Here is a 23,602-nt window from a genome sequence, read left to right on the forward strand (position 1 = left end):
GAAGCCTTTTAGGACTATGCACTTAATTTAATTTATGTTACTTATGGCCACAAATTTTCATATATATATATATTTATTTTTTAATTCTAATCATTTGACAAAAAAATGCATAATGAATGCAAGCACATCCAACTATCTTTTTGGATACAATGCACTAACTTCATTCTAATCAAATCAAGTAAGTTAAATATCTGAAATATATGTTCTTTGTAGAGCCTTAGTGGTAACATTTTCAATTAAATTTGGAATATCTTGGTTCCGGCCCTGCGATGGACTGGCGACCTGTCCAGGGTGTCCCCCGCCTTTCGCCCAATGTTAGCTGGGATAGGCTCCAGCCGCCGGACCCTGTACACAGGATAAGCGGTTGACGATGGATGGATGGATGGATATCTTGGTTCCAATCTAGAAAACCATGAATTATGAAAAGTCAGAGTAGATTAATACTTTTATGTGTTTCCATGTCTGTGCCATGCTTGAAAATGTAAAAGAATGTAAACCACTTTTCTTGGCTCCTGGCTGTCAGGTGGTAGGAGAGGCATTTGAAGCATATCCCAAAGACCCGAGGATCAACTGGGTCAGGGCCTGGCCGGGTCAGACAGTACTCTGTGTCTCACAGGTTTATTGGACAAAGGACATTCATGAAGCCATTGCAAAGGGACCAAAGGCATGTATTATACATATTGCAATCTTTGCTGCATTCTCCAAATATCTGTGTGTAATGACTGCTTAACTGTATATTTGACTGTTGTCAAGCCACTCATATTGCTCTGTGGTCTCTCTCTTTTCACATAATAAAATAATCTCAGCTTAAATCAATATTTCATGTCCATTTAGTAATTTATTTGGTAGGTAGGCATGTAATAAATGGGATAATGTACAATCAACTGGCCATTATCGCAAAATAAACCCCTTCAGGGGTTTATAAGCCCTGTCTGGGTTTATTTTGCGATAATGGCCTTCTGACTGTACATTATCCCTTACATAATATCAGCCATTATATGACTGAATTATTCCTGTGATCTGCATCAGGCTCTGCAGGCCTATCTGGATCAGAACAATACTCAGATAGATGACATTGTGGCCCTGGTGCGTGGTAAGCTGTCTAAACAGAACCGAGTGACACTGGGAGCACTGGTAGTGCTTGACGTTCACGGCCGAGATGTGATGGCTTCTTTGGTCCAGAAAGGTGTGGATGATGACACCAACTTCGAGTGGCTCAGTCAGCTGCGCTACTACTGGATTGTAAGTCTGTTTGAGTGTCTGTAAGTGTGTGTGTGTGTGTGTGTGACCTTATGTTTAATTTCACAGTGTGTATAGTGTGTCTTGCTATTGTTTTGTACACTTAAGATGTTCTGCTTTGATACTCTTTTTCTCTTCATTTTGATCCTGTCTGTGTAGGAAAACCAGCTTCAGACAAAAATGATTAATGCAGGCTTAGCTTATGGCTATGAGTATCTTGGAAACACCCCACGACTGGTCATCACCCCACTCACTGATCGCTGTTATAGGTCAGAATACATTACATTATAAATAATGTTTAGTCCTAAGGCATTACATTATCTGTTTAGCTGCAACTCTTCAACCTTTCCTCATTACCAGAACTTTGTTTGGAGCTCTACATTTACACTTGGGTGGTGCCCCGGAGGGCCCTGCAGGTACCGGTAAGACCGAAACTACCAAAGATCTGGCCAAAGCTGTAGCTAAGCAGTGTGTGGTATTTAACTGCTCGGATGGCCTGGACTACATTGCGCTGGGCAAGTTTTTTAAGGTAAGTGATGCAGTGAGATCCAGCAGATGGAAATGACTTCAATAAATCAGATGATTTGTAGAATGAATAACAACGTTAATTTGTAAAGATTAATAAATAAATAAAAATGAAATAATGAATACTGAAAATTAATGCAATTCTACAGAAAATAAATGTTTGATTATAAGTGTTAAGTAGATATATCTTAAGGATATATACAATGATTAAGTCCTGGAATAAACTTAACAACAAAAAGTCTTGTCTTTGTCTAATGAACTAAGTAAGTAAATGCAACAACAAAAGTGTGAAAGTTGTGGTTAATTGGAAGAAACATGCTGCACACTAGCTTGTGCATACAGTCTTGCCAAGCGCTTGTATATATCATGATCTCACCAAAGTGCAAACACCTGCCTTAGGGGTCTTTTCCACTGCACGGTACAACTCGACTCAACTCGATTCTGCTCGCTTTTGGGGGGTTTTCCACTGTGGATAGTACCTGGTACCTGGTACTTTTTTAGTACCACCTTGGTCAAGGTTCCAAGCGAGCCGAGCCGATACAAAACGTCAAAATCCTGCAGATCACTGTTTGGTCAGGGAGAATCGTCACTACCAGCATCACTGGATTTTTGACACGCGACATCAACCCACATGTTTTAAAGTTAGCAACAGCGATAACAGTATCATTTGTTCACGTGACTTTCAAATTGTGAAAAAAGAAATGGCTGTGCGCAAAACCACGCCATGGTCAGTAAACAAGGTGCAGTTGGTCCTCTCGTTAGCGATGAGCGAAACGAAGTCTCTCAGGAAGTGTCTCAGCCGTTGGCCACACACGGACCTACCAACAGTGTAGGGAAAAGTTAAAAAATCTTTTTTAGTGACTACAGAACCATCAAGGAAAATTGGAAGTGGTTCGACCAAATGGACGCTATCTAAACCTTGGACTGGCGTTGATCCAAGATGGAGGATGGTACGTGTTGTTACGTTAACTTTATACTCTGCTTGAAAGCTTCACTTTATTTAGTTGAACAGCTACTGGAAGCTTCTAAAACAACCAGGCCAATTTAACTGTTACACTTGTGTAAAATCACCATGTAACAACTGCTTTATGCAGCACAATGTGCTAGTAGCTAACAGCTAGCGGTCGTGTTATTGTTTTTATCAGTTTGTGTCATGTTTAAGATGATGTCACGGCAGTAGAGGCAGCGCAACTATGACGATCAGCCTATAATCCCACCCACGTTGAGGTGGCAATAAACTGCAGTGGAAATGCAAGCTCAGAAAAGTAAAGCGAGTAGAGTTGAGGCGAGTCGAACCATAACGTGCAGTGGAAAATTGCCTTTAGAAGCATCGTGTGTGTGTGCAAACTGGCTTCTGTACATTGTCAAAAGGGCGACAAGTTCATATATTAAGTTCAACATGTGTCTCCTAACACACATATTGAACATTTAAGTCTTTCTTCTGGTAACATGCATGTATAAACACAGAAGTACAAGGATGGACATATAAGGACTACATGGATTATTAATACAGTGATAATGTTATATAAGCTAATTACATAAATGTGAAGTATATGATTATAGTTGAGTACATAATTGTGGATACATGAATATGCTTGTATAATATCAATAAGCAAGCGTAATCAAAAATATACAATATAGGAAGGACTCTAGCCACATGCATCAGTAAGTTTTACAAAGTCAACAGTTGAGAATAATGTATGTCGTGAATAGTGTTTTGTAAAGCCCAAAGAATACTTTTTCTAACCGTGCATTTTTGAACGCACAAAATGCGCATGCGTCTGGAGTTATTTGCACTAATTAGTGGGTCCATGTGGTGGAAACATTTTAGCCGTTGCTGTCACAAAGAAGTGCTAGGAGAAGATGTAATCACTGTTAAAAAACAGGAAACAAATATAAAAACAAAAACATTTGCAAGAATCAAAAGCACGTGTGTGAGGAGGTCTGGAGATACCTGTATTTGTTTATCTTGAGTCTGAAGGAATATAAAGATATCTTTATGGGTCTGAACTGCTGAAGCGAAATAGTCTGGTATCAATTAGCTTTCGTAGGCCTCGCGTTCGTCTGTACACTGACGCTGAGCATTAGCCTCAAAATGGAAGTACACCTAGGGCATAAGTGTACATTTTTCTGTTTCAACACTATGCTGTAGCTCACATTTACATTTATGCATTTGGCAGACACTTTTATCCAAAGTGACTTACAGAGCACTTATTACAGGGACAACCCCCCCGGAGCAACCTGGAGTTAAGTGCCTTGCTCAAGGACACAATGGTGGTGGCTGTTGGGATCGAACCAGCAACCTTCTGATTAACAGTTATGTGCTTTAACTCACTACGCCACCACCACTCTCCACTCACCGCTCACAGAGATGGTATCTATAAAAAAAGAACATATAATAATTAGAGCTGTCAGAATTAATGCAATAATGCATGCGAATAATTGAGTTATTTGTGCAGGAGTACAAATGAACACATGCAATATCAAAACGGGACTTTTATTATGAAAACACGATCGCCAGATGAATCCAGTTCAACACACTTGGGTCAATCGTCCATGACAAGTGTTCATTGAAAACATCCAATCGCACTTTTTGTCCATAAAAGTGATAAATGTGAGAAATATTGAAATATTCTCCATTGTTTACATGAGATCTCTCCTTCATCATCGTTCTTCAACAAACTGCAATCTGAGCAGCATTCATGTTGTAAAACTGTTTATGATCTGATATATTAGAGTCTCATAAACAAAACCAGCCCGTCTCCAAAGTCTATTTTTAAAAATGCGGTATAGTTTTATTCATAATAGTCGAGCAGTGCCGTCAGATTTTGTCGTCTTGAGAGGCGGAGCCTTAATTTGACTCTGAACACTTCCAGAGATTTTACAGAGATTAAAGCTGCAGGAACTCATTTATTATTCGATCATCTTCAAATTTGAAGCGTAACTTCTTTAGACTCGTGACTTTGAGAACATTGTATTTCTGGGGTGTCTTGGCACTTTTATTATTGTTTTTTTAGATTATAAAAACACGTTCAGCACAAAATATTTCCATTACTATAAACTTCAGCTTCTCTAACTTTAAAAATTAACAACATATATTAATTCTGAAACTTGAGAAATAAAGCCCAAAGTGTCTCTTTCAAAAGATACGACAACTGTGTCCAAACTCCAAAGGGTCCCGTAAATACAACCATTTAAGTTCAGGTATGTCATTTTCATGGTATGTGCTCAAAAAGGGGTGCGTATCAACAGGTTAAGAGATTTATTGCCAATTACAATGAAAATGCAAACTATGGGTAGACTAGTTACTAGACTAGACTTTGGGAACCATTTAATGTTACTTGAATTGTTGCTATTTTAGTGCATTTCTATCTTTATACTTTAGAAGGCTTTGTTTGAAAATGTTAATAAAGCATTATATTGTTACCTGTTGTTTTGTTTTCTTTCCTAAGATGGAAATAAATGCATTTTAACAGGAAAATAAGAATATACTGTATACTTTTAAATTTAAAAAACCTTCAAAATCTTTGAATAATCGTGATTAACTTCAAAAAATGTATGCGATTAATCGTGATTAACAACAAAAAACGATGTGATTAATCATAATTAAAATGTTTAATTGACTGACAACAGTAATAATAATACTGCAGTACACAGTGTTCTGACTACATCTGATGAGACTCATGGCACAGATTCTTGGTCTTTTCCAGGGCTTGCTGTCGGCTGGTGCCTGGGCCTGCTTTGACGAGTTCAACCGCATTGATCTGGAAGTACTTTCAGTGGTGGCTCAGCAAATTTTAACCATCCAGAGAGGTGTCTGTTTGTTTGCACATTCTTAGTTATTTTCAGCTGTGATTTAAATGTATTTAAAGGGGTCATGACATGAGAAACCAAATTTGCCTTGATCTTTTGGTATATAAGAGGTCTTTGTATCATTAAAACATCCTGCAAGTTTAATATTTTAAGACGTCCTCCCCATTCTAAACGAATCATTTATTTAATCAAGCTCAAAATACAGCTCGTTCTGGATTCATGGTTAGAAGTGACGTGTCGGTTAGAAGTGACGTAACAGCGTTTGCATATGACCGCCTCCAGCACAAGACAACTACGCTCATTTCGTATCGCCGTGCGCCTCACAAGTGTTCAGTCGATGGACAGCGAGCTCTGACAGAGACTACTTGTGCACAGGAAAATTACGATGCCACACAGATGTGCTGTTCCTGGCTGTGGTCAAACAAAACCTCTGAATAAGCTGCCGAAAGATCCAGACGTCAGGGAAAAATGGATGCAGTTTATTTTTTGAGGACGTCCCAGTCACGGCAGTGTTAACTTAAGCGTTTGTTCTGTACATTTTAAGGATGACTGTTTTGAGAACAAATCTCAATATGATGCTGGCTTTGCCAGAAAACTGTTGCTCAAAGATAAGTCCGTGCCGACTATTCTGGGAACAACGACGACGCAAACTGTAAGTAATCTATTTTAAACTTTAAACTACTTTTTAAAGCGCAATTTCATTCATTATGAATAATCACAGTGTTTTTACTTAGTTTACTTGCATATTGTTCTGGCTGGGGGCGTCAATAATTGATACATAGGCACTGACGTTAGCCAATCATAACAGTGGGCGTTAACACTGAAGTCTTAAATGGAAAACGCCCCCAAAACAGACTGTTTGAATCAGAGGATGAGAAACAGGGTGGGAAAAGGTCATAAATCACTAGATTTTAAAAGTTTTTCTTAAAAAAAATATATATATTAATACTATAATTGCACCTAAGGGAACATAATAATACAATAAAAAAAACCATGTCATGACCCCTTTAAAGGTTCAATCAATGGAGCTACTGCACAGAAAAACTCTTTCCAATAATCCAGCACAGTATCAAACTTAATACCCACCTACATTAGAACACAATAAGTTGAGTCCAGCTAATGCAAGCAATAGGATGCTTATACTGTAGTTAAATATATATATATATAAATATCTATCATCATTTTGTCATCCTCGTGTTGTTCCAAAACCCTATGACTTTCTTCCATGGAACACAAAAGGAGATGTTAGGCAGAATGTTAGCTTTAGTCACCATTGACTTTCATTGTATGAGAACAAGATGCAATGAAAATGAAAGGTGACAAGCTAACATTATAGCTAACATCTCCTCCTAACTAGTCATTCTGGCTTGAAACAATATGAGGGTGAATATAATGACAGGATTTTGATGTTCCCTTTCTATTTCAACTATATCTTTTAAGTTGCAGAAATGTATTTAGTATAGGAGATTTCTTAAGTGCGGATGTATAGATAATTTTTTCTCTAAAGGTATTTCTGCCCATGTTGAGATGCTGCTGTTTGAGGGAACAGAGCTGAAACTGAACCCTACCTGTGCTGTCTTTATCACCATGAACCCTGGCTATGCGGGGCGCTCTGAACTACCTGACAACCTGAAGGTATGTAGAAAACCTATTACGTTCAAAGAAGTGCATTGCATATGGAATACGATTTATAATTTGACCATGTCAGATTCAACCAATTGCACTAAAATTTTTTCCAGCAAAAAGAACTGAAGGTCTAATATATTTATTGGCCTTAAAATCACTAATACAGCAGCTAAATAGCAGATTTTTCTTTTATTAAAAACTTGATTCAGTTACAGAAATTAGCCAAAGCCTTTTGCTGAATTTCAATACAATCTATAAAAGTCTATAACTTTCAAGACTCTTTGACATTCTGCTGGTCACCCAGCAGTGCTAGCCACAATGGGAATAACATGAGAAAAGTATTTGTATCATTTTACATTAGCGTTCTTGTTACAGTGTAATAAATTAAGTACTGAGTAATAACATTGTATCCATTAATTATTATGATTTATTATTCTTATAATGATTAATTGGTTTCAGTCTGTTTTATGGACTTTTGTTGTTGTGCCTTACTATATACGGTACACTGCTGTTGAAAAGTATTTACCCCCATCCTGATTTCTGCTGTTTTGGTGTATATCTCATACTAAATTGTTTGAAATATTCAAACAAAATGTAACCTAAAACAAAGGCAATCTGAGTAAACACAAAACATAGTTTTTTGTGTTTTTTTTTTTTGTGAAGAAAAATAAAAAAGTTATCCAATATCAACTGGGCCTGTGTGAAAAAGTATTTGCCTCCTTGGTTACTAAATCCCCAAATCTATGAAACTGCATTCATAATGGGGTTCAGCTAGACTAGACACACACAGGCCTGATTACTGCCAGCCCTGTTCAATCACATCAACACCTAAATATAACGTTTTCTTCATAAAGTTGGCTAACGGGTCTCACCCACTAGCACACTGCCAAGGTCGAAAGAAATTCCAGAAATTATGAGGAAAAAGGTGATTGAAATACATCAAGGTTTACAAAGCTATTTCATAGGTTCTGGGTCTCCAAAGAACCACAGTGAGAGTCATTATCTCCAAATGTAGAAAACTTTCCAAATCCTTCCAAAATTCCTTCAAGAGCACAGCCTCAACTCATCCAGAAAGTCACAAAAAAGCCAAGGACAACATAGAAGGAACTGCAGGCCTCTCTCACATCAATAAAACTCACTGTTCATGGCCAAAAATGCAATCCATGGAAGACAGGTGAGGCGAAAACCACTGCTAACCCAGAAGAACATTAAGGCTTGTCTGAATTTTGCCAAAACACACCTTGATGATCCTCAAACCTTTTGGGAGAATGTTCTATAGACTGATGAGTTGAAAGTGGAGCATTTTGGAAGACAGGGGTCCCGTTACATCTGGTGTAAATCAAACGCAGAACTCCAAAAAAGAACATCATACAATAGTTGGGATGCTTTGCGGCTTCAGGGCCAGTGCGACTTGCAATAATTGAGGGAAACATGAATTCTGCTCTCTACCAGAAAATCCTAAAGGAGAACGTCCGGTCATCAGTCCGTGAGTTGAAGCTCAAGCGCAACTGAATAATGCAGCAAGACAATGATCCAAAACATTGGAGTAAGTCCACATCTGAATGGCTCAAAAGAAGCCAAATTAAAGTTTTAGAGTGGTCTAGTCAATGTCCTGACTTGAACCCGATTGAGATGCTGTTGCAGGACCTTAAACGGGCAGTTTATTCGGAAAACCCTTTTCTGCAAAGAAAAGTGGGCAAAAATTCCACCACAGTGTTGTGAATGACTAATCTTCAGTTATAAGAAGCGTTTGATTGCAGGTGTTGCTGGTAAAGGTGGCACAACCAGCTATTCAATTGAAAGTTTTTCACATGGGTGATAAATTAAATACATTTAAATGTATTCATTTGGCAGACACTTTTATCCAAAGCAACCAAAGAGGAATACTGTACATTATAAGTGAATCATCTTAAGCATACAGTGGTATGAAAAGTGCTGTATTACAAAGTTTCACTTGCATCAGAATAGTAGTATTCAAGACAGATTAAAGTGCCGACTGCAGGCTTCTGTATGGAACGTAGCCTCGCAGAAATGTAGAAATGTTGAAATTATATAGGTGTTAGATTTTCTAAGGTGTTTACTCGGGTTGCCTTTGTTTTATGTTATATCACGTTTAACGATCTAAAACAATTTAGTATGAAAAATACACAAAAACAGAAGAAATAAGGATGGGGGCAAATACTTTCCACAGCACTGTAGTAGTTTACTAAATAGTATCTATAATGTTTCTATATTATTCCACTATTTCTTGCTGTCACTGTTTACTTTCATCATTGCACTTGTTCTATGATTGTAATTGTTTTGTAATTGTCTATTGCAGGCTCTGTTTCGAACAGTAGCCATGATGGTGCCAGACTATGCTCTGATAGCTGAGATTGTGCTGTACTCCTGTGGATTTGTCAGAGCACGACCTCTCTCAGTGAAAATTGTAGCTACGTATAGGCTGTGCTCTGAGCAGCTCTCGTCCCAGCACCACTATGATTATGGCATGAGGGCTGTCAAATCTGTTCTCACTGCCGCAGGGAACCTGAAGGTAGGCCCTGGTTCCCCTTTTATACCCCTAATCCTGCATTATTGTTGTTATACTAAATTGTTATAAAAATACTTTGTTGTTGTTATACACATAATTTATTTTAATGGAACCTGACAAAAAACAATATGCTGTCTGAATGAAAATGCTGTCTACGTTTTGATACATTTAAAAATGTTTGAAAATGTCTTCTAATTCCTTATATTTCATGAGCTTGCTGAACCTTAAAGTTAAGTAAAGTGCAACTACCTAATAGCATTAAAAGCTTCAGTATAGGAGCCGATACCGATCCAGGTATCGGATTGGTGTTTCCCTACTCAAAACACTTTTACATAGAAAACAGGGTATCCCAGTATTACCAGTATATTTTAATATGATTATTCAAGTGTTTTATCTTCAATTGTGTTTGTATTGTATTACACATGTCGATTTCACACCAAATCCTACCTGACAGCTCAAAATATTAATATTTGCAATTTATTAATCTTACAAAGTGCAACTTTAAAGTGATATAGTGTTCTGATTTTTTTTCTTATTATTATTCTTTTTTTCTGCCCTAAATGTGTCTGGGCATCAGAGACCTTAAGTCATAGAGATTCCAAACTTGGAAGGATGGTTCCAAATCCCCCTAAATCTAAATTCTAAAGCTATTTTTGGCTCCATCCCTTCCTTTTCCCAATATTTTGGATATTTTTTAAATTTTTTCCCCTTTTTTCCTTTAATTATAATGCCCAATTCCCAATGCACTCCCAAGTTCTTGTTGTGGCGTAGTGACTCACCTCAATCCAGGTGGCGCAGGACGAATCTCTGTTGCCTTTACATTAGAGACCGTCAACCCACGCATCTTATCACTTGGCTTGTTGAGCGCGTTACCACGAAGACATAGCACGTGTGGAGGCTTCACGCTATTCTCCGCGGCATCCATGCACAACTCACCATGCACCCCACTAAGAGTGAACCACATTATAGCAACCACGAGGAGGTTACCCCATGTGACTCTACCCTCCCTAGCAACCGGGCTAATTTGGTTGCTTAGGAGACCTGGCTGGAGTCACTATTTTGGATTGTTTGATTAAAATTCTAAATGAACTCTTCCTAGGCTGTTTGCCCAACCGGAACCAAACCAGTGCATAAAGATTAAGCAGAGTCCCAACACGTTGCACTTACATTAGCTTTTACGGAAATGGTTATAACTCTTGAACGGAATGAGGTATTGTCATCAAATTTGATACACAGACAGTTGCAATCAAAATGATTCAACACCCTGACCAGCAATATATTCTGGTGATGTAAAATAAAACCTCAGTAAACAGTCAAAGTAAGTTTTTAATACACATTTGTGTGATTTTGAGAAAAAATAAAAAATTACAATTAAAAATTACTAATTCTCTCCACAAATGTCATGTCAAAAATATTCAAACCCCATACTCAATCATTTGTGGAGCATCCATGTGAGCATGTTATTTACCCTTAATAACAGCAAATAAATGTTTCACGTAAGTGTTCTCAGAACCTCTCTATTAGAATTTGTACACATTTCTCATGAGCAAAAGCTTCCAGCTCATTGACATTCTTTGGTTTCTGTGCTGCCACTGCTTCCTTGAAATCCTAACAAAGGTTTGCAATTGGATTTTAATGATGGACTGAAAGGGCCATTTAAGGACATTCCACAACCTATCCCTGAACCAGATTTGATACAACTTTGATGTTTCCATGGTGTTATTGTCTTGATGGAAAGACCAGTGATAACTTAGCTTCTATTTACACACTGAAGGCATTACATTTTTCATTGCAAAATGGCCTGAAATCTGAAAGAGTGTTGTCAGACAAATTGTCAGGATAGCCATTTCCTGCAGCCGCAAAACACCCCCATAACAGGGCTGACCCACCTCCATGCTTGACTGTGGGGATGGTGTCGTTCTTGTCATCACCTTGTCATCTTACTCCAGATGTACTGCTGACCCATGGGTCTAAAACTCACTTTCTTTTTAGTGTCCTACGTCTATAAAACCTTCTTTCAGGACTCCACAGGACTTTCCTACTTCTTTCCTATTACTTCTTGTATATTCAAGTCAACATTTCCCTTGGTGATGTTTTGCTTTCTCCCACACCCCAAGAAGGTTACTGTTGTACCATATTTAAAAAATGTCTGAATGGTGGTGACATCTTTGTCTATTGGAAATTGAAGTGCCTTGGACATGACCTTTCTTGAGTAATGAAATAATCTCCTCTATTAGCTTTTGAGACATCTTATTTTTAATTGCATTTTTTGCATAGAAATACATTTTTGCTTACAACGTTGAGCTTAAATTTTAAAACAATTACTTGTGTAGCCTTACATATTTAAGAAACAGCTACATGCAATAGGGGTTGAATAATTATGACATGGCTGAATTAAAAAAAATCCTGCTATATACAAAGATTAGGTTATATATTCACACTATGACTTTGAAAGTGTCACTCAACTGATATAGATGTCAAGTTTAAGGGGGTGTGGGGGTGGGGGGTATAATGAATCTAAAAATGTAAGGGGCCTGGGTAGCTCAGGAAGTAAAGACACTGACTACCACACCAGGAGTTGAAAGTTCGAATCCAGGGCGTGCTGAGAGACTCCAATCAGGCTTCCTAAGGAACCAATTGGCCCTGTTGCTAGGGTGAGTAGAGTCACATTAGGTTAGCCTCCTCATGGTTGCTATAATGTTTGGTTCTTGCTCTCAGTGGAGCACATGGTGAATTGTGTGTGGATGCCACGGAGAATAGCGTGAAGCCACCACACATGCTATGTCTCCACGGTAACGTGCTCAACAAGCCACGTGATAAGATGCGTGGATTGATCATTGTATATACTGCTGTGTTTCACAAGAAACACTTTATTCATATTCTCCTCATTATGAACATCTTTGCCTCAAGAACCATTGGTGTGAAACAAATCGTTTGTTTAATATTTTACTTTAAAAAGCTACTTTTTCAAACTAGTCCTAGGCCGTTCACCTGATCGGAACCATACCAGTGCAGTGGAGCTTTCCATGCACTGTTGCAACAATACGTCAAAATGGCGTGGACACTTTTTCTTAAAAGGTCAAAACTCTTAAATGAGATATCATCACCAAATTAAAACACTTAAGTAGGAGGTCAGTCTGAGGACACATGAAAAAATTGCCCATCTATGCCTCTTGATGGTGCTGTAACAGTCAGGAATGTAAACAATTCAATATCTTTGTGCTTCCTAACCTTATGTTTGAGAAAATTAAGCTACTTTATCATTGTTTTAGGTGCTAACAGACTCTTATTAATACTTAATATCTGTTACATAGGTACTTAAAGGACCTTAAAGGCTTGAACCCTGTTAATCACAGCTTGCAGCTATTTTTTAATTTTTGGATTGTAAAAATGTGTGGTGTTTTTCATTGCATTTCTAATCGTGGACTTTGATTTACAACATCTGTGTACTGAATCTTTAATGGTGATTTAAAGAATCAGCTTTAATTTTGTCTTTGAATTTGAAAGCCTTTTTTATTTAACATCTCATTTCATTTAGTAGGCTTTATAGGTTTTGGTGCTAGCTGCTTCTGCTGAGCCACCATTTCTGTGTGCCCTATAAACTTGTTAAAGAAATTCTGAATGACTACAAACTACAACTTGCTCAGTTCCTCTTCACTTGCCACTGTTATCAGCATAGAGTTACCATGGGTCAGAGGAGTGAAACATTTTTACTTTGTCTCATTTCCCATTGCATGCTCCTTCTCCTCTCTCCCTGTCTCCACATTTTGGCTGTGGATCAAAGCCAAATGAATCTGACATTTAATATAAATAGTGTTTATCAGCAGCCCAGAGAATTGCAGATCTGTGAAAAACACAAACTGTTGAAACTGAGAACAAAAACCTTACGTGACCCTCAAGAATTCTGGCTGCCAATCAGTGCAGAATAGATTTTCCATCTATCACTGGTTGTCCAAACAGATTGTACCTCCCCAAACTCACACCACTGATCGAGCCATTGTTGGTGTGTTGGGCTGGATGGGCCGCTCAAACAAAAAAATCAATGTTTTATAGCACCACAGTGTTATACTTTTATGTGAAATCAACCTCCAACTGAAAATGTACTTAGTATGCACAAGAGAAAAAGAGAATTCTTCATTAGGAAGATCCTCATTTGTCTCTGATTTATAGGCACTGATGTTAGTGGCACAGAGCAAGTAAACAGGGCTTAAATGTTCATTAAGCGGCTGCTTTTAAACAACGTGCTATTTCTGGACCATAAACATGCTGTCTCATGCTTTTAATTATGTAACTGAATTGACAAATAGTTGTTCAGTTTGGTTCTGTAAAGACTATGTGCATTTAAGGGAGTCGTATAATATTAATGTTTCCCCTTTAGGCCCACTTACAATCTAACTTAAGTTCCCTTTCAAGTTGATAACTTTGATGCTGCATTGGTAGCTAGGGGTCACCACCTTGAAACCAAAGGATAATATGAGTGAGACGCAAGAGGATAGAATATAGAGCGCAGAGATTTTAAAAGAGTTTGTTACAGGCTCAAGACTTGTGTGCCTCCTCTTCTCCATATCAAGCGGATCACCCATTCAGTATGAGCTCTGTATATAGCCTGGGTTGAGTCCTTGCTGACACAGTGCTCGCTGAAATTGATTGTGTTCTTTGTGAACACATGAAACTCAACATGCTTTGCTCTTGGCTCACTTTTGTTCTTAAAGCTGATTGTGCTCCTCTCTCCTCTCCTCATGCTTGCTCCTCTGTGGCTCCCGAGGGACCATTTGAATGAGATGCGAAAACTGATGCAGAATCTAATGTTTTCTGTTCCAAAACCAACCAATCATATTTATTTTTTTCATGACCATTTTCTACTCTATCTCTGACACTTAAAATTAAATGGGTTGTTTCTTGCTACTGTGCCTTTAATACATTGTAAATGCTTTCCTCAAATGTGGAATGAGAAACTACAAGTGCAGGTTTGCTTCAAGAACCAGGTTTGCTTCAATATCAATAATCCTTCAACAATAGCCTCTTTTCTTTTCACATTACATTGTGACAGGTTCACAAAACAATCGGTTCTGAAATGTGCAGATAAAACTGTTAAGCTGCGTTCACACTGCCAGTGACATCGCGTGAGACAGCGACACCATCCCATTCATTTTCAATGAGAGCACAGCGACTTCCGGCGACTCAAGCTGTCATGACCATTGGCGACCTGATGTGGCCGTGTCCAGCGACGTGACAAAGTTGAGACAAGTTTAACTTTATTCAAATGAAGAGTGACTTAGGGGAGCGACAGCCAATACGAGAGAAGATGGTAGAGCTCACGTGATCCTTCTCTCTCTCTCAGCTCCTGCAGTAATGGAAAGATCAGGGGACCCACCCTCTGCAGCAGCTCATCAAACGGTCCTGTCAAGCCTGAAGTACTGCTGGAACCGGACTTCAACCAGCCGCAGCTCCTGCACCAGCCGGTGGTACTCACTGTGCTGACTCCGAGATTGAATGGTTTTGTGGACCCAGACAGACCGGCGTTTGTGTTTTCACCACAGATAAACAGCCGCTATGGCAAACAGCACGCCTTGTTTCTCGTTCATCTTTGATATAAAACATTTTATGTACTGATTCCATTTATATTTAGTCTTTTCCCTCCAAAATGTTTGTTTTTAGCGGCAAGAAAACTGATTCGCTGTCAACAGCAATGGGATGGCATCCGTGAATGTCATTTATGAATGTTACTAGGCAACCAGTAGTGGGAACGCCCACTAGCGACCTAACCACCAGTCACTGGCGACCTGCAGCAACAAAGTCGCTGGTCCATCCAGAAAAAGTGACAACTTTATTTTGCTGCTGTATGTACTTGGCCATAGTTACTCTTAATGTTTTCTGTTAGTTCTGGCTATAGTGTAACTATAAGTAACCTGTAATATAAAAGTCACAAAAAGCAAATCTCTCACAACTGAAATAGACATTGGAAAAATGGAAAAAGACATTGACCTTGACAGCTCCTGCTTCCTTTTCTCGTTTTTCCAAATTTGAATAGCACCTGCTTGTGTCATCTGTGCTGTTCTATGAAATGAATATGTCTGTGTCATATTCACAGCAATCTTTGCACCATCACTCTCGAGACTGCACACTTTTGCCATCTTGAAATTACTTCTTGAGACAGAGGCACGCTCTAAACCACTCGGGTCTGAGTTGCAAATGACTGTGATTGTAAAAAATGAACAAAGACAATGTGAATGCTGAATGCCATTCTCCCTATGGAGACTTCAAAAAGTGGTAGCACAAGCAAATATGTTATTGAGTGTCAAACCTTTTTCTCTCCCTGTGTTTAACATCTCACAGCTGAGGTTTCCAGAAGAGAATGAGGATATTCTTTTGCTGAGATCTATTATTGATGTTAACCTTCCAAAATTTCTGTCTCATGATCTCCCTTTATTTGAGGTACAACACCATCCACAACACATCAATGTATGCTTCATATGCCAAGAATTATACATTCATCAACATATATAAATCAGCAACAAAGCATATGTAAATATCCAATAATTATCCTTCTGTCAATACATTTAGTGTTTTTTCCATAATCACTGAATTCTCTATCATTGTGAATCTGTCTAGGGCATCACCTCTGATCTATTCCCTGGGATCAAGCTACCAAAACCAGACTACAGTGTGCTGCTTGACGCTATTAAGGAAAACAGTGCTATTATGAACCTGCAGGTCACTGATTTCTTTGCGGAGAAGATCCTACAGATCTATGAAATGATGATTGTGCGCCATGGCTTCATGATGGTGGGAGATCCCTTTGGTGGAAAGACTTCTGCCTACCGTGTGCTTGCCGCAGCCCTGCAAGACATCTGTCAAAAGGTGCTGTAATTAGACAACTGTTCACAAAAACTACTGCTGTATTAGTAGTACCACATTTGCAGACAATGAAAGGTTATCTGTATGTTGAAGTCATTAAAGAGTGGACTTTAGTGTAAGTCAGATAGTCACAGTAGGACTACAATTCTCCATACAACATATACATTACATAAGATTGTCATTTTATCCTACTTATTGAATGATTTTGAGTTGATGTTTTTTCTTCAATTCCAAGTGGATGTAAATTTGTATCAAAATAGCACAATAGAAACTTTTCTTGCATTCACACATTTCATACTGGGAAAATGTCCTAGGCTTTACTGTATGCTTAAAATGTATGTATGTAATGTTCAGAGACGACACATTAGTGAAGGAACTGTCATAGATCACTGCATTAAACCACACTCATGCACATGCTAATATAAAAGAAATGGAAATCAGTCCTTTGTTAAATCAGTTTAACGTTTACCATTAAAGATGAATAACACAAGTGTTTTAAATACAGGGACTGATGGATGAGAAGAGGGTTCAGATAACTGTGATCAACCCAAAGTCTATCACCATGGGCCAGCTGTATGGCCAGTTTGATCCTGTGTCCCATGAGTGGTCAGATGGCATCCTGGCTGTCAGCTATAGGGCATTTGCCACTTCCCAGGTACAGTTACATCCATCCATCCATCCATACATCGATTGATTGTGCATATTGTACAAACCATGTTGGTTTAGTAACAGGAATAGTTCACTCCAAAATGAAAATTCGGTCATCATTTACTGACCCTCTTGTTTGTCCATATGAATTTCTTCAATGGAACACAAAAGTTTGATGTTAGGCTGAAGGTAACTACCATCAGCCTTTGTGTTCCACTGAAGAAAGAAATCCATATGGGTTTGGAACAATATGAGGGTGAGCAAATGATGACAAAATGTTTAATTTTTGAGTGAACTATCCCTTTAAGTTTTACACCATAGTTGGTGGGTGAAGAAACCATGGGGTAAAGGTCAAAGTATAATTCGATTTTCTATGCTCTGGATTGTATCGCGAACAGTATGCTTGAAGCAAATTTCATAATCAGCACACTCTACACGGACTGTCTGACCAGATTTTCTCAACACACAGACAGTCCTCGTCTGTGTGCATTGTCGCTGCATGCACCTGCTGTTGACTTTACTTAAAGAGAGTATCACAAGGCATTGTAGTGTGCATGAATTCATACTCACTCATAGTAAAAAGAGTATACTTTGAAAGTATTTCCTTATGGATATGTAACCTCCCTCCCCAACTACCTTAGAGATTATAAAAACAAATATAAATATATATATATATATATATATATATATATATATATATATATATATATATATATATATATATATATATTTATACATACAATAAAAACAGAAAAGATGTAAATAGGAACAAATTCTCAAAATGCTACCGTACAACATTCACAATACATACTAAACACTCTAGATCAGGGGTGTGCAAACTCTTTCTACTGGGGGCCAGATGCAAAAGAAGTAGTGTTGGTGGCCGCATCATAAAAAATAAATAAAAAGATGCACTGCAACTAGATTGCCACTATTGCATCATATTTATATTCCATGCTTAATATTATGCAAGTTTGAATCAATTTTTTTTATCAATAAAGGATATTTCTCTCACAAGTACAGATCAGAATATTTTTCTGCTTTGACATTATTCAAGGAATTACTCCTTATATATTAGTAATTCAAACAGTTTCTGTAATGTTGTTATTTCTATTACAAATACAATTTTATTTTTTTTATTTTAATTTGATCAAAAATGATTGTACTCCCTTTAACTTACTGAGCGTGTGCAGTACACGGAGCGTGTGCAGTACACGGAGAGATACACGAGTTTCTAATGCTGTCTCCCATCTCCTAACTCTCACCTTGTGATGCGAAGTCCGTGAATCATTTTTCATGTTTCATAAATATGTTTTGATTCAAGAATTACACTATTTAATATATGTTTAAAAAATGTATTCATTTAAAATGAATAATTAAAATGTAATATTATTTAAAAAATTATGACAATCTCCTTGCTCATACATGCAGTGATCGTAAAATAAATCAATGTAAAATAAAAAGTGCCCACAGCCATTGATCTAGAGTCAGCTTTCCACTTCTCAGTAGTAATTAAGATTTACATTTAAGGTTAGGAAACTGATCCAAGACCAGCTGGTACGATCAGAATGATCTCAGAGCGGCATTCAGAATTCCCAATCCATACCTATTTTTCTAAATACTTACATTATGCCTGTGGCCAGGGGAAGGCTAAGTCTCCCCCAAACCTACACAATCTGCCTATATTTAATATAGAAACAGTCATATTTAAGCCACTACTAGATACATAAAAGCTGGCAATGATCATTAAATTCTCTGCCTTTAGATTAAAGCCATTTCAAAACCTGAGTGCTTACATTAATGCCTAAGGATACAGCCTTGATATTTCTCTCACCATGGTAACACAAAGTCTGAATCTGTGCCACTGTGTAAGCACTGCCATTTACGTTGTTCATAGTGCAGTCATACCCATATTCCCAAAGGATTACAGTTTGAAGCTTTGTTTCTTTGGCTTGCAATAGAAATGCTTAAGCTACCAAAGTTGTTGGCAGAAGACGTGGTTGACAGTTGACTGTCTTTGGTGCAGTAAGAAAGAAGGAACAAGCCTAGATCTTCTTATAGCTGTAATTGAGGAATAAAAAACAACATAATAAGAGCAGACATGTGTCAAGTGTATGGTTTACACTTAAATTCATATTTGTTGGCCACTGCTTCACTCAAGGCAATGAAAATAATGCTGCAGGATCTTGACAAAAACAGGAAAATCATGTTTCAGTGGAATGCTGAACTAGATCCAAACACAAGGATGCATTTCAAGCTTGTGATATTAAACAAATTATAAAGCTGTGGCAGGGTAATCGAAGACTGACACAGTGGGACTTGACTTAGACTTGGCCTTAAAAGGCTTGAGACTTTACTTGGACTTTGCATCAGAAACTTAAGGTGGTAGAACACTGGACATGAAGTGCCATGCCACGCCATGGCTAGGACACGGCAAAGGTATCAAACACAAGGCATGTCTACGCGGTTCAGGTGGAAGACAGTAATCACAAAAGTTACAATGATTTTTCCCTTATTCAAGAATGAAGAAGGCTAGAGTAAATAATCTCTGAATTTTGATAATGATTTGGATAGAATTTATTGGAAAATATGCAAGTTGCTCTCCGTGGCACTGCAGAAATTTGAGCAGCCTGTGTAGTCGAAGCTGGGCGCCACCAACAGACGGCAATTGGCGGCGGTGTGTGTACATTCAAGGAAAACCATCGTTTCAATTTTAGAACGTGCCAAGTCATCCACCAGATGCGTCCGGTATGCGACTTCATTTCCGAGCATGTCTGACTCGAATCTATAGTGTTATGATAAAAAAATTCAAGTACAATAATACCTATTTTATTTGAACTAGCCACAACTCACACAGCAAATTTTTTATTTTGTTTCCCTCCCCAGAGTCCTGACAGAAAGTGGCTTATCTTTGATGGGCCAGTGGACGCAGTGTGGATTGAGAACATGAACACTGTACTAGACGACAACAAGAAGCTTTGTCTCATGAGTGGGGAGATCATCCAGATGTCCCCACAGATGAGTCTCATCTTTGAACCCATGGACCTGGAGGTGGCTTCACCAGCTACGGTGAGTTGGAAAATCAAATGTTAATCTTGTTTTACAAGAATAGTTAACCCAAAAAGATAATTCAATCATAATTTAGGTACCCTCATGTTGTTCCATAACTGTATGACTTCCTGTCTTCCAAGAAACACAAAGGGCTCTTATCTATTAAAATAAAAATAGGCAGCGATCCAGGGCTGTGAAGGTCCAAAAAGTACAAAAAGCAAAATAATAGTAGTCTATTTGACTCATCCACTATAGTTCAAGTCTTCTGAAGCCAGACTAGCTATTTGTGAAGAAAAGTCAATGACAAAAGTCATTCATTGAAAATCTTCCCCTCTGCAATTGCTCTAAAATCAAATTCACACTTGTGCACATGCAAACTCTGCACCTCAAGAAACACTGTCACGTCATTGATTATGGCATAGTATATAATCATTGTATTATTTTATTTTTGAGAAATGCATTTGATTATAGTGCTATTCTTTTAAGACACAAGAATTGAAATCCTAATTTAATTTTGGATGTACCTACAGCACTGATATTTTAATCATCAGATGCATAAGATCCATTTGCAGAGGTTTTATTTAGCAGAAGGACCAAGGCACACAGCAAAAGGGAAATCCAAAGATAAAGCACAGTTCAATGCCAAAAATCAGTACAAAGTCCTAAGGACAAAACACAAGAGTTATCCAGTAAACCAGGCAAAGAGATCAAAACACAGATGATGTCAGCGAGGTCGCTAATGCTCAGAACTGTGAGTAAACAAATACTTCACACTGGATGAAGTAATCAAGCCAGTATAAATACACTGTCTGATAATGAGTTAAGCGTCCACAGGTGTGCATGATTTCCTCAGAACTCAGGTGAGTATGACCTCTGATGGTGAGAGGTGGAGACTGCGGACTGCTATACATGCTTCAGCAGACAATTGTGTATTTTTAATATATTCCCATTGATATTCCTGTAAAATATTTCACCTACAAAGGCAAGTCTACGGTGCACGTTTTTGTTTCTATTAGGTAAAGTATGATGAAATTTTATGAAAATATATTGCATTTCCCAGGACTATTTGATATATCCCTATCAGAGGAGATACATCTTTTAGAAATTGCCATCAAATTCAAGACAGGCTCTGTCTTTGATGTTTTGGTTGCAAAAAAACTAGGCCATCAAATTGGATTGTCATTCGGCAAACCTGTCAAAAGATGCCTAACCAATTCATTGGCTGTGCCACAATAATATACCCACACTGCTCTTCCCCCCACTCACATCCTACCTAAGAATGACATAATGGCATGCTGCTGCTGGATTCCTGCTTTCAGAAACACCAACGCGATTTCCTCCCCTTCTTTATCTCTGCGTCTTCTGCTAAGATGGTTTGTATCTGCCTCACATATCCCAGCCTGAGGAAAGGCTCTTAAAATGATGGCTCTCAGCTCTATCTGACCCAGTGTGGGCAGAAGACTCTGATTTAAAAGAATGGATGATGATAACGGAGATTAAACAAGCATGTTATAGAGAAGGGATGTTTGCGAGAGCAATATCAAAGTGTGTGTGAATGTCTGTGTGTTTTTGGGTTGTTTGTGACTGCCTCCAGATCAGATCAAAGACGATGCAAGAGAAAAAGCCAGAGGGAAAAATGAAAAAGAGATCAAATCTGTCTGGATCTCTTGTCTTGCTTTGTTGGAAAAAGAAAGCACTCTAGCTCAATCTCTTTTTCGCACTTTGACTCAAAGAGCCTGCTGCAAACTAGACCAAATTCCATTGAATAAGCTAACATGTTCTCATAGGTCAGCTAGGCTCAGATGAGTCCCACGGCTTAACACCTGTGCAAACGTGCTCAGTTTACAATCTACTTACACCTTTACTATTCTATTGTGCCTTCTATGGGAGCCAGTTTCTGACAGCTGTTTCCATCATGTAACCTTGGTGATGTGCTATTCATCAAACCTGAGCTAGAAAAGACCTTTATCTTAAGAGTAACCAAATGCAGCTGCCGCACAGATTAATGAAATGTAAGTTGCTTGAACTATGTGCCATGCCAGATGGCTTAGTAATATATTAAAAGTTTTGTACCCTTTTGAGTATGTCCACATCCTTTAGTAAGAGCTGATGTGTTCATGAGTCCTGTTTGTATGCTGCTCTGTGATGTGATGTTTATGACTGTATATAATTAATGAGTAAAGAGAAGTTATTCAGTGCAATGTCAGTGCCTAATCAAATGTTTTGGTCAGAACTTGTTTTTGAACATTTTAAAGCAAGCTTGAAAATGACTACTCTCTGCACAGGTATCTCGGTGTGGTATGATCTACATGGAGCCTCACATGCTGGGATGGAGGCCAATGCTGTTGTCCTGGCTCAACACTTTGCCGTCCACTCTGAGCTCCATGCACAAAGATTTTATCACTGGCATCTTTGACCGCATGCTACCTGCATGTCTGCAACTTATTCGCAAAGGCACTAAGGTACAGCTGTAACTGATCTATAGATAATGATTGTTTTTCGCTCAACTAGAAGGCAGCTTTTTCCAATCAGCATTATTCAGAGTCAGAATTAGCAGGGAGTAATACACTGATGCTTCATTACCTTTTCCAAAAGCAGTAATCACCTCTCCCAGAGTATCTGCCGCTTTAGGTTGTGTGTGTGCTACTCCCTAAAACAATACAGAGCAGGTGGTGCAGCTTTAAATACCTGTAGAACTGAGATCTGTGAGTCCCAAAATGTTGAACCAAATTTTCAAAAGATCTCAACACTCCACTTTCATACAGATCACCGAGTGTTGTAACCTCCCTCACAATCCACATTGACCAGCAGAAAGGGGACTTATTAATACATAATTTAGTGTTCAGCCATATTCTTTATACAACATTTAAATAAATGTCATAATTAAACTCTCTGGACACTTTAGTCCATACTGAGTGCAAATGCGTGATAACGGGGTGTAACTTAACTTCTCCAATTAGTTTGATAAAAACGCTTTGCAATGGCAATAACTTCCTGTTCAATACAAATCCAGGGAGGGGCTCTCTCAGGTGGAAGCGACCAATGAGCCAAATGTCTGAGACCGACTGCATAATAATACAATAAAATCGGCCTTTTTATTAAAATGTAATCTAGGAAACTTACCATTCCAAATTAAGGACTTCGCTATGATATCAAATTGCTTGAAATAAGAGAGGGGAACATCTACAGGGAGAGATTGTTACATTTTGGAATGCAGTTAATTTTAATAACATTAAGCTTCGCAATCATTAGATACATGTAATGAAGCCCACCTGACCACATCACTCGAATAACTTTTTATTAAGGGGTCAA

The 23,602-nt window shown here is 38.2% G+C and overlaps 1 protein-coding gene across 1 annotated transcript in view; it reads left to right on the top strand.

The window, feature by feature from the left end:
* dnah7 (dynein, axonemal, heavy chain 7) overlaps positions 1-23,602 on the top strand; it is a 111,663-nt gene that overhangs the window by 25,206 nt on the left and 62,855 nt on the right. Inside the window, exons 22-33 of the mRNA XM_052142623.1 lie at positions 524-664; positions 1,030-1,242; positions 1,399-1,508; positions 1,600-1,768; positions 5,475-5,577; positions 7,085-7,212; positions 9,524-9,736; positions 16,070-16,168; positions 16,346-16,594; positions 17,097-17,246; positions 20,126-20,308; positions 22,576-22,752. Of these exons, the coding sequence (XP_051998583.1) occupies positions 524-664; positions 1,030-1,242; positions 1,399-1,508; positions 1,600-1,768; positions 5,475-5,577; positions 7,085-7,212; positions 9,524-9,736; positions 16,070-16,168; positions 16,346-16,594; positions 17,097-17,246; positions 20,126-20,308; positions 22,576-22,752 (1,935 nt within the window). The remainder of the gene's footprint in view (positions 1-523; positions 665-1,029; positions 1,243-1,398; positions 1,509-1,599; positions 1,769-5,474; positions 5,578-7,084; positions 7,213-9,523; positions 9,737-16,069; positions 16,169-16,345; positions 16,595-17,096; positions 17,247-20,125; positions 20,309-22,575; positions 22,753-23,602) is intronic.

Source organism: Xyrauchen texanus, chromosome 14 (assembly GCF_025860055.1).
Source record: "Xyrauchen texanus isolate HMW12.3.18 chromosome 14, RBS_HiC_50CHRs, whole genome shotgun sequence".
Taxonomy (NCBI): Eukaryota; Metazoa; Chordata; class Actinopteri; order Cypriniformes; family Catostomidae; genus Xyrauchen; species Xyrauchen texanus.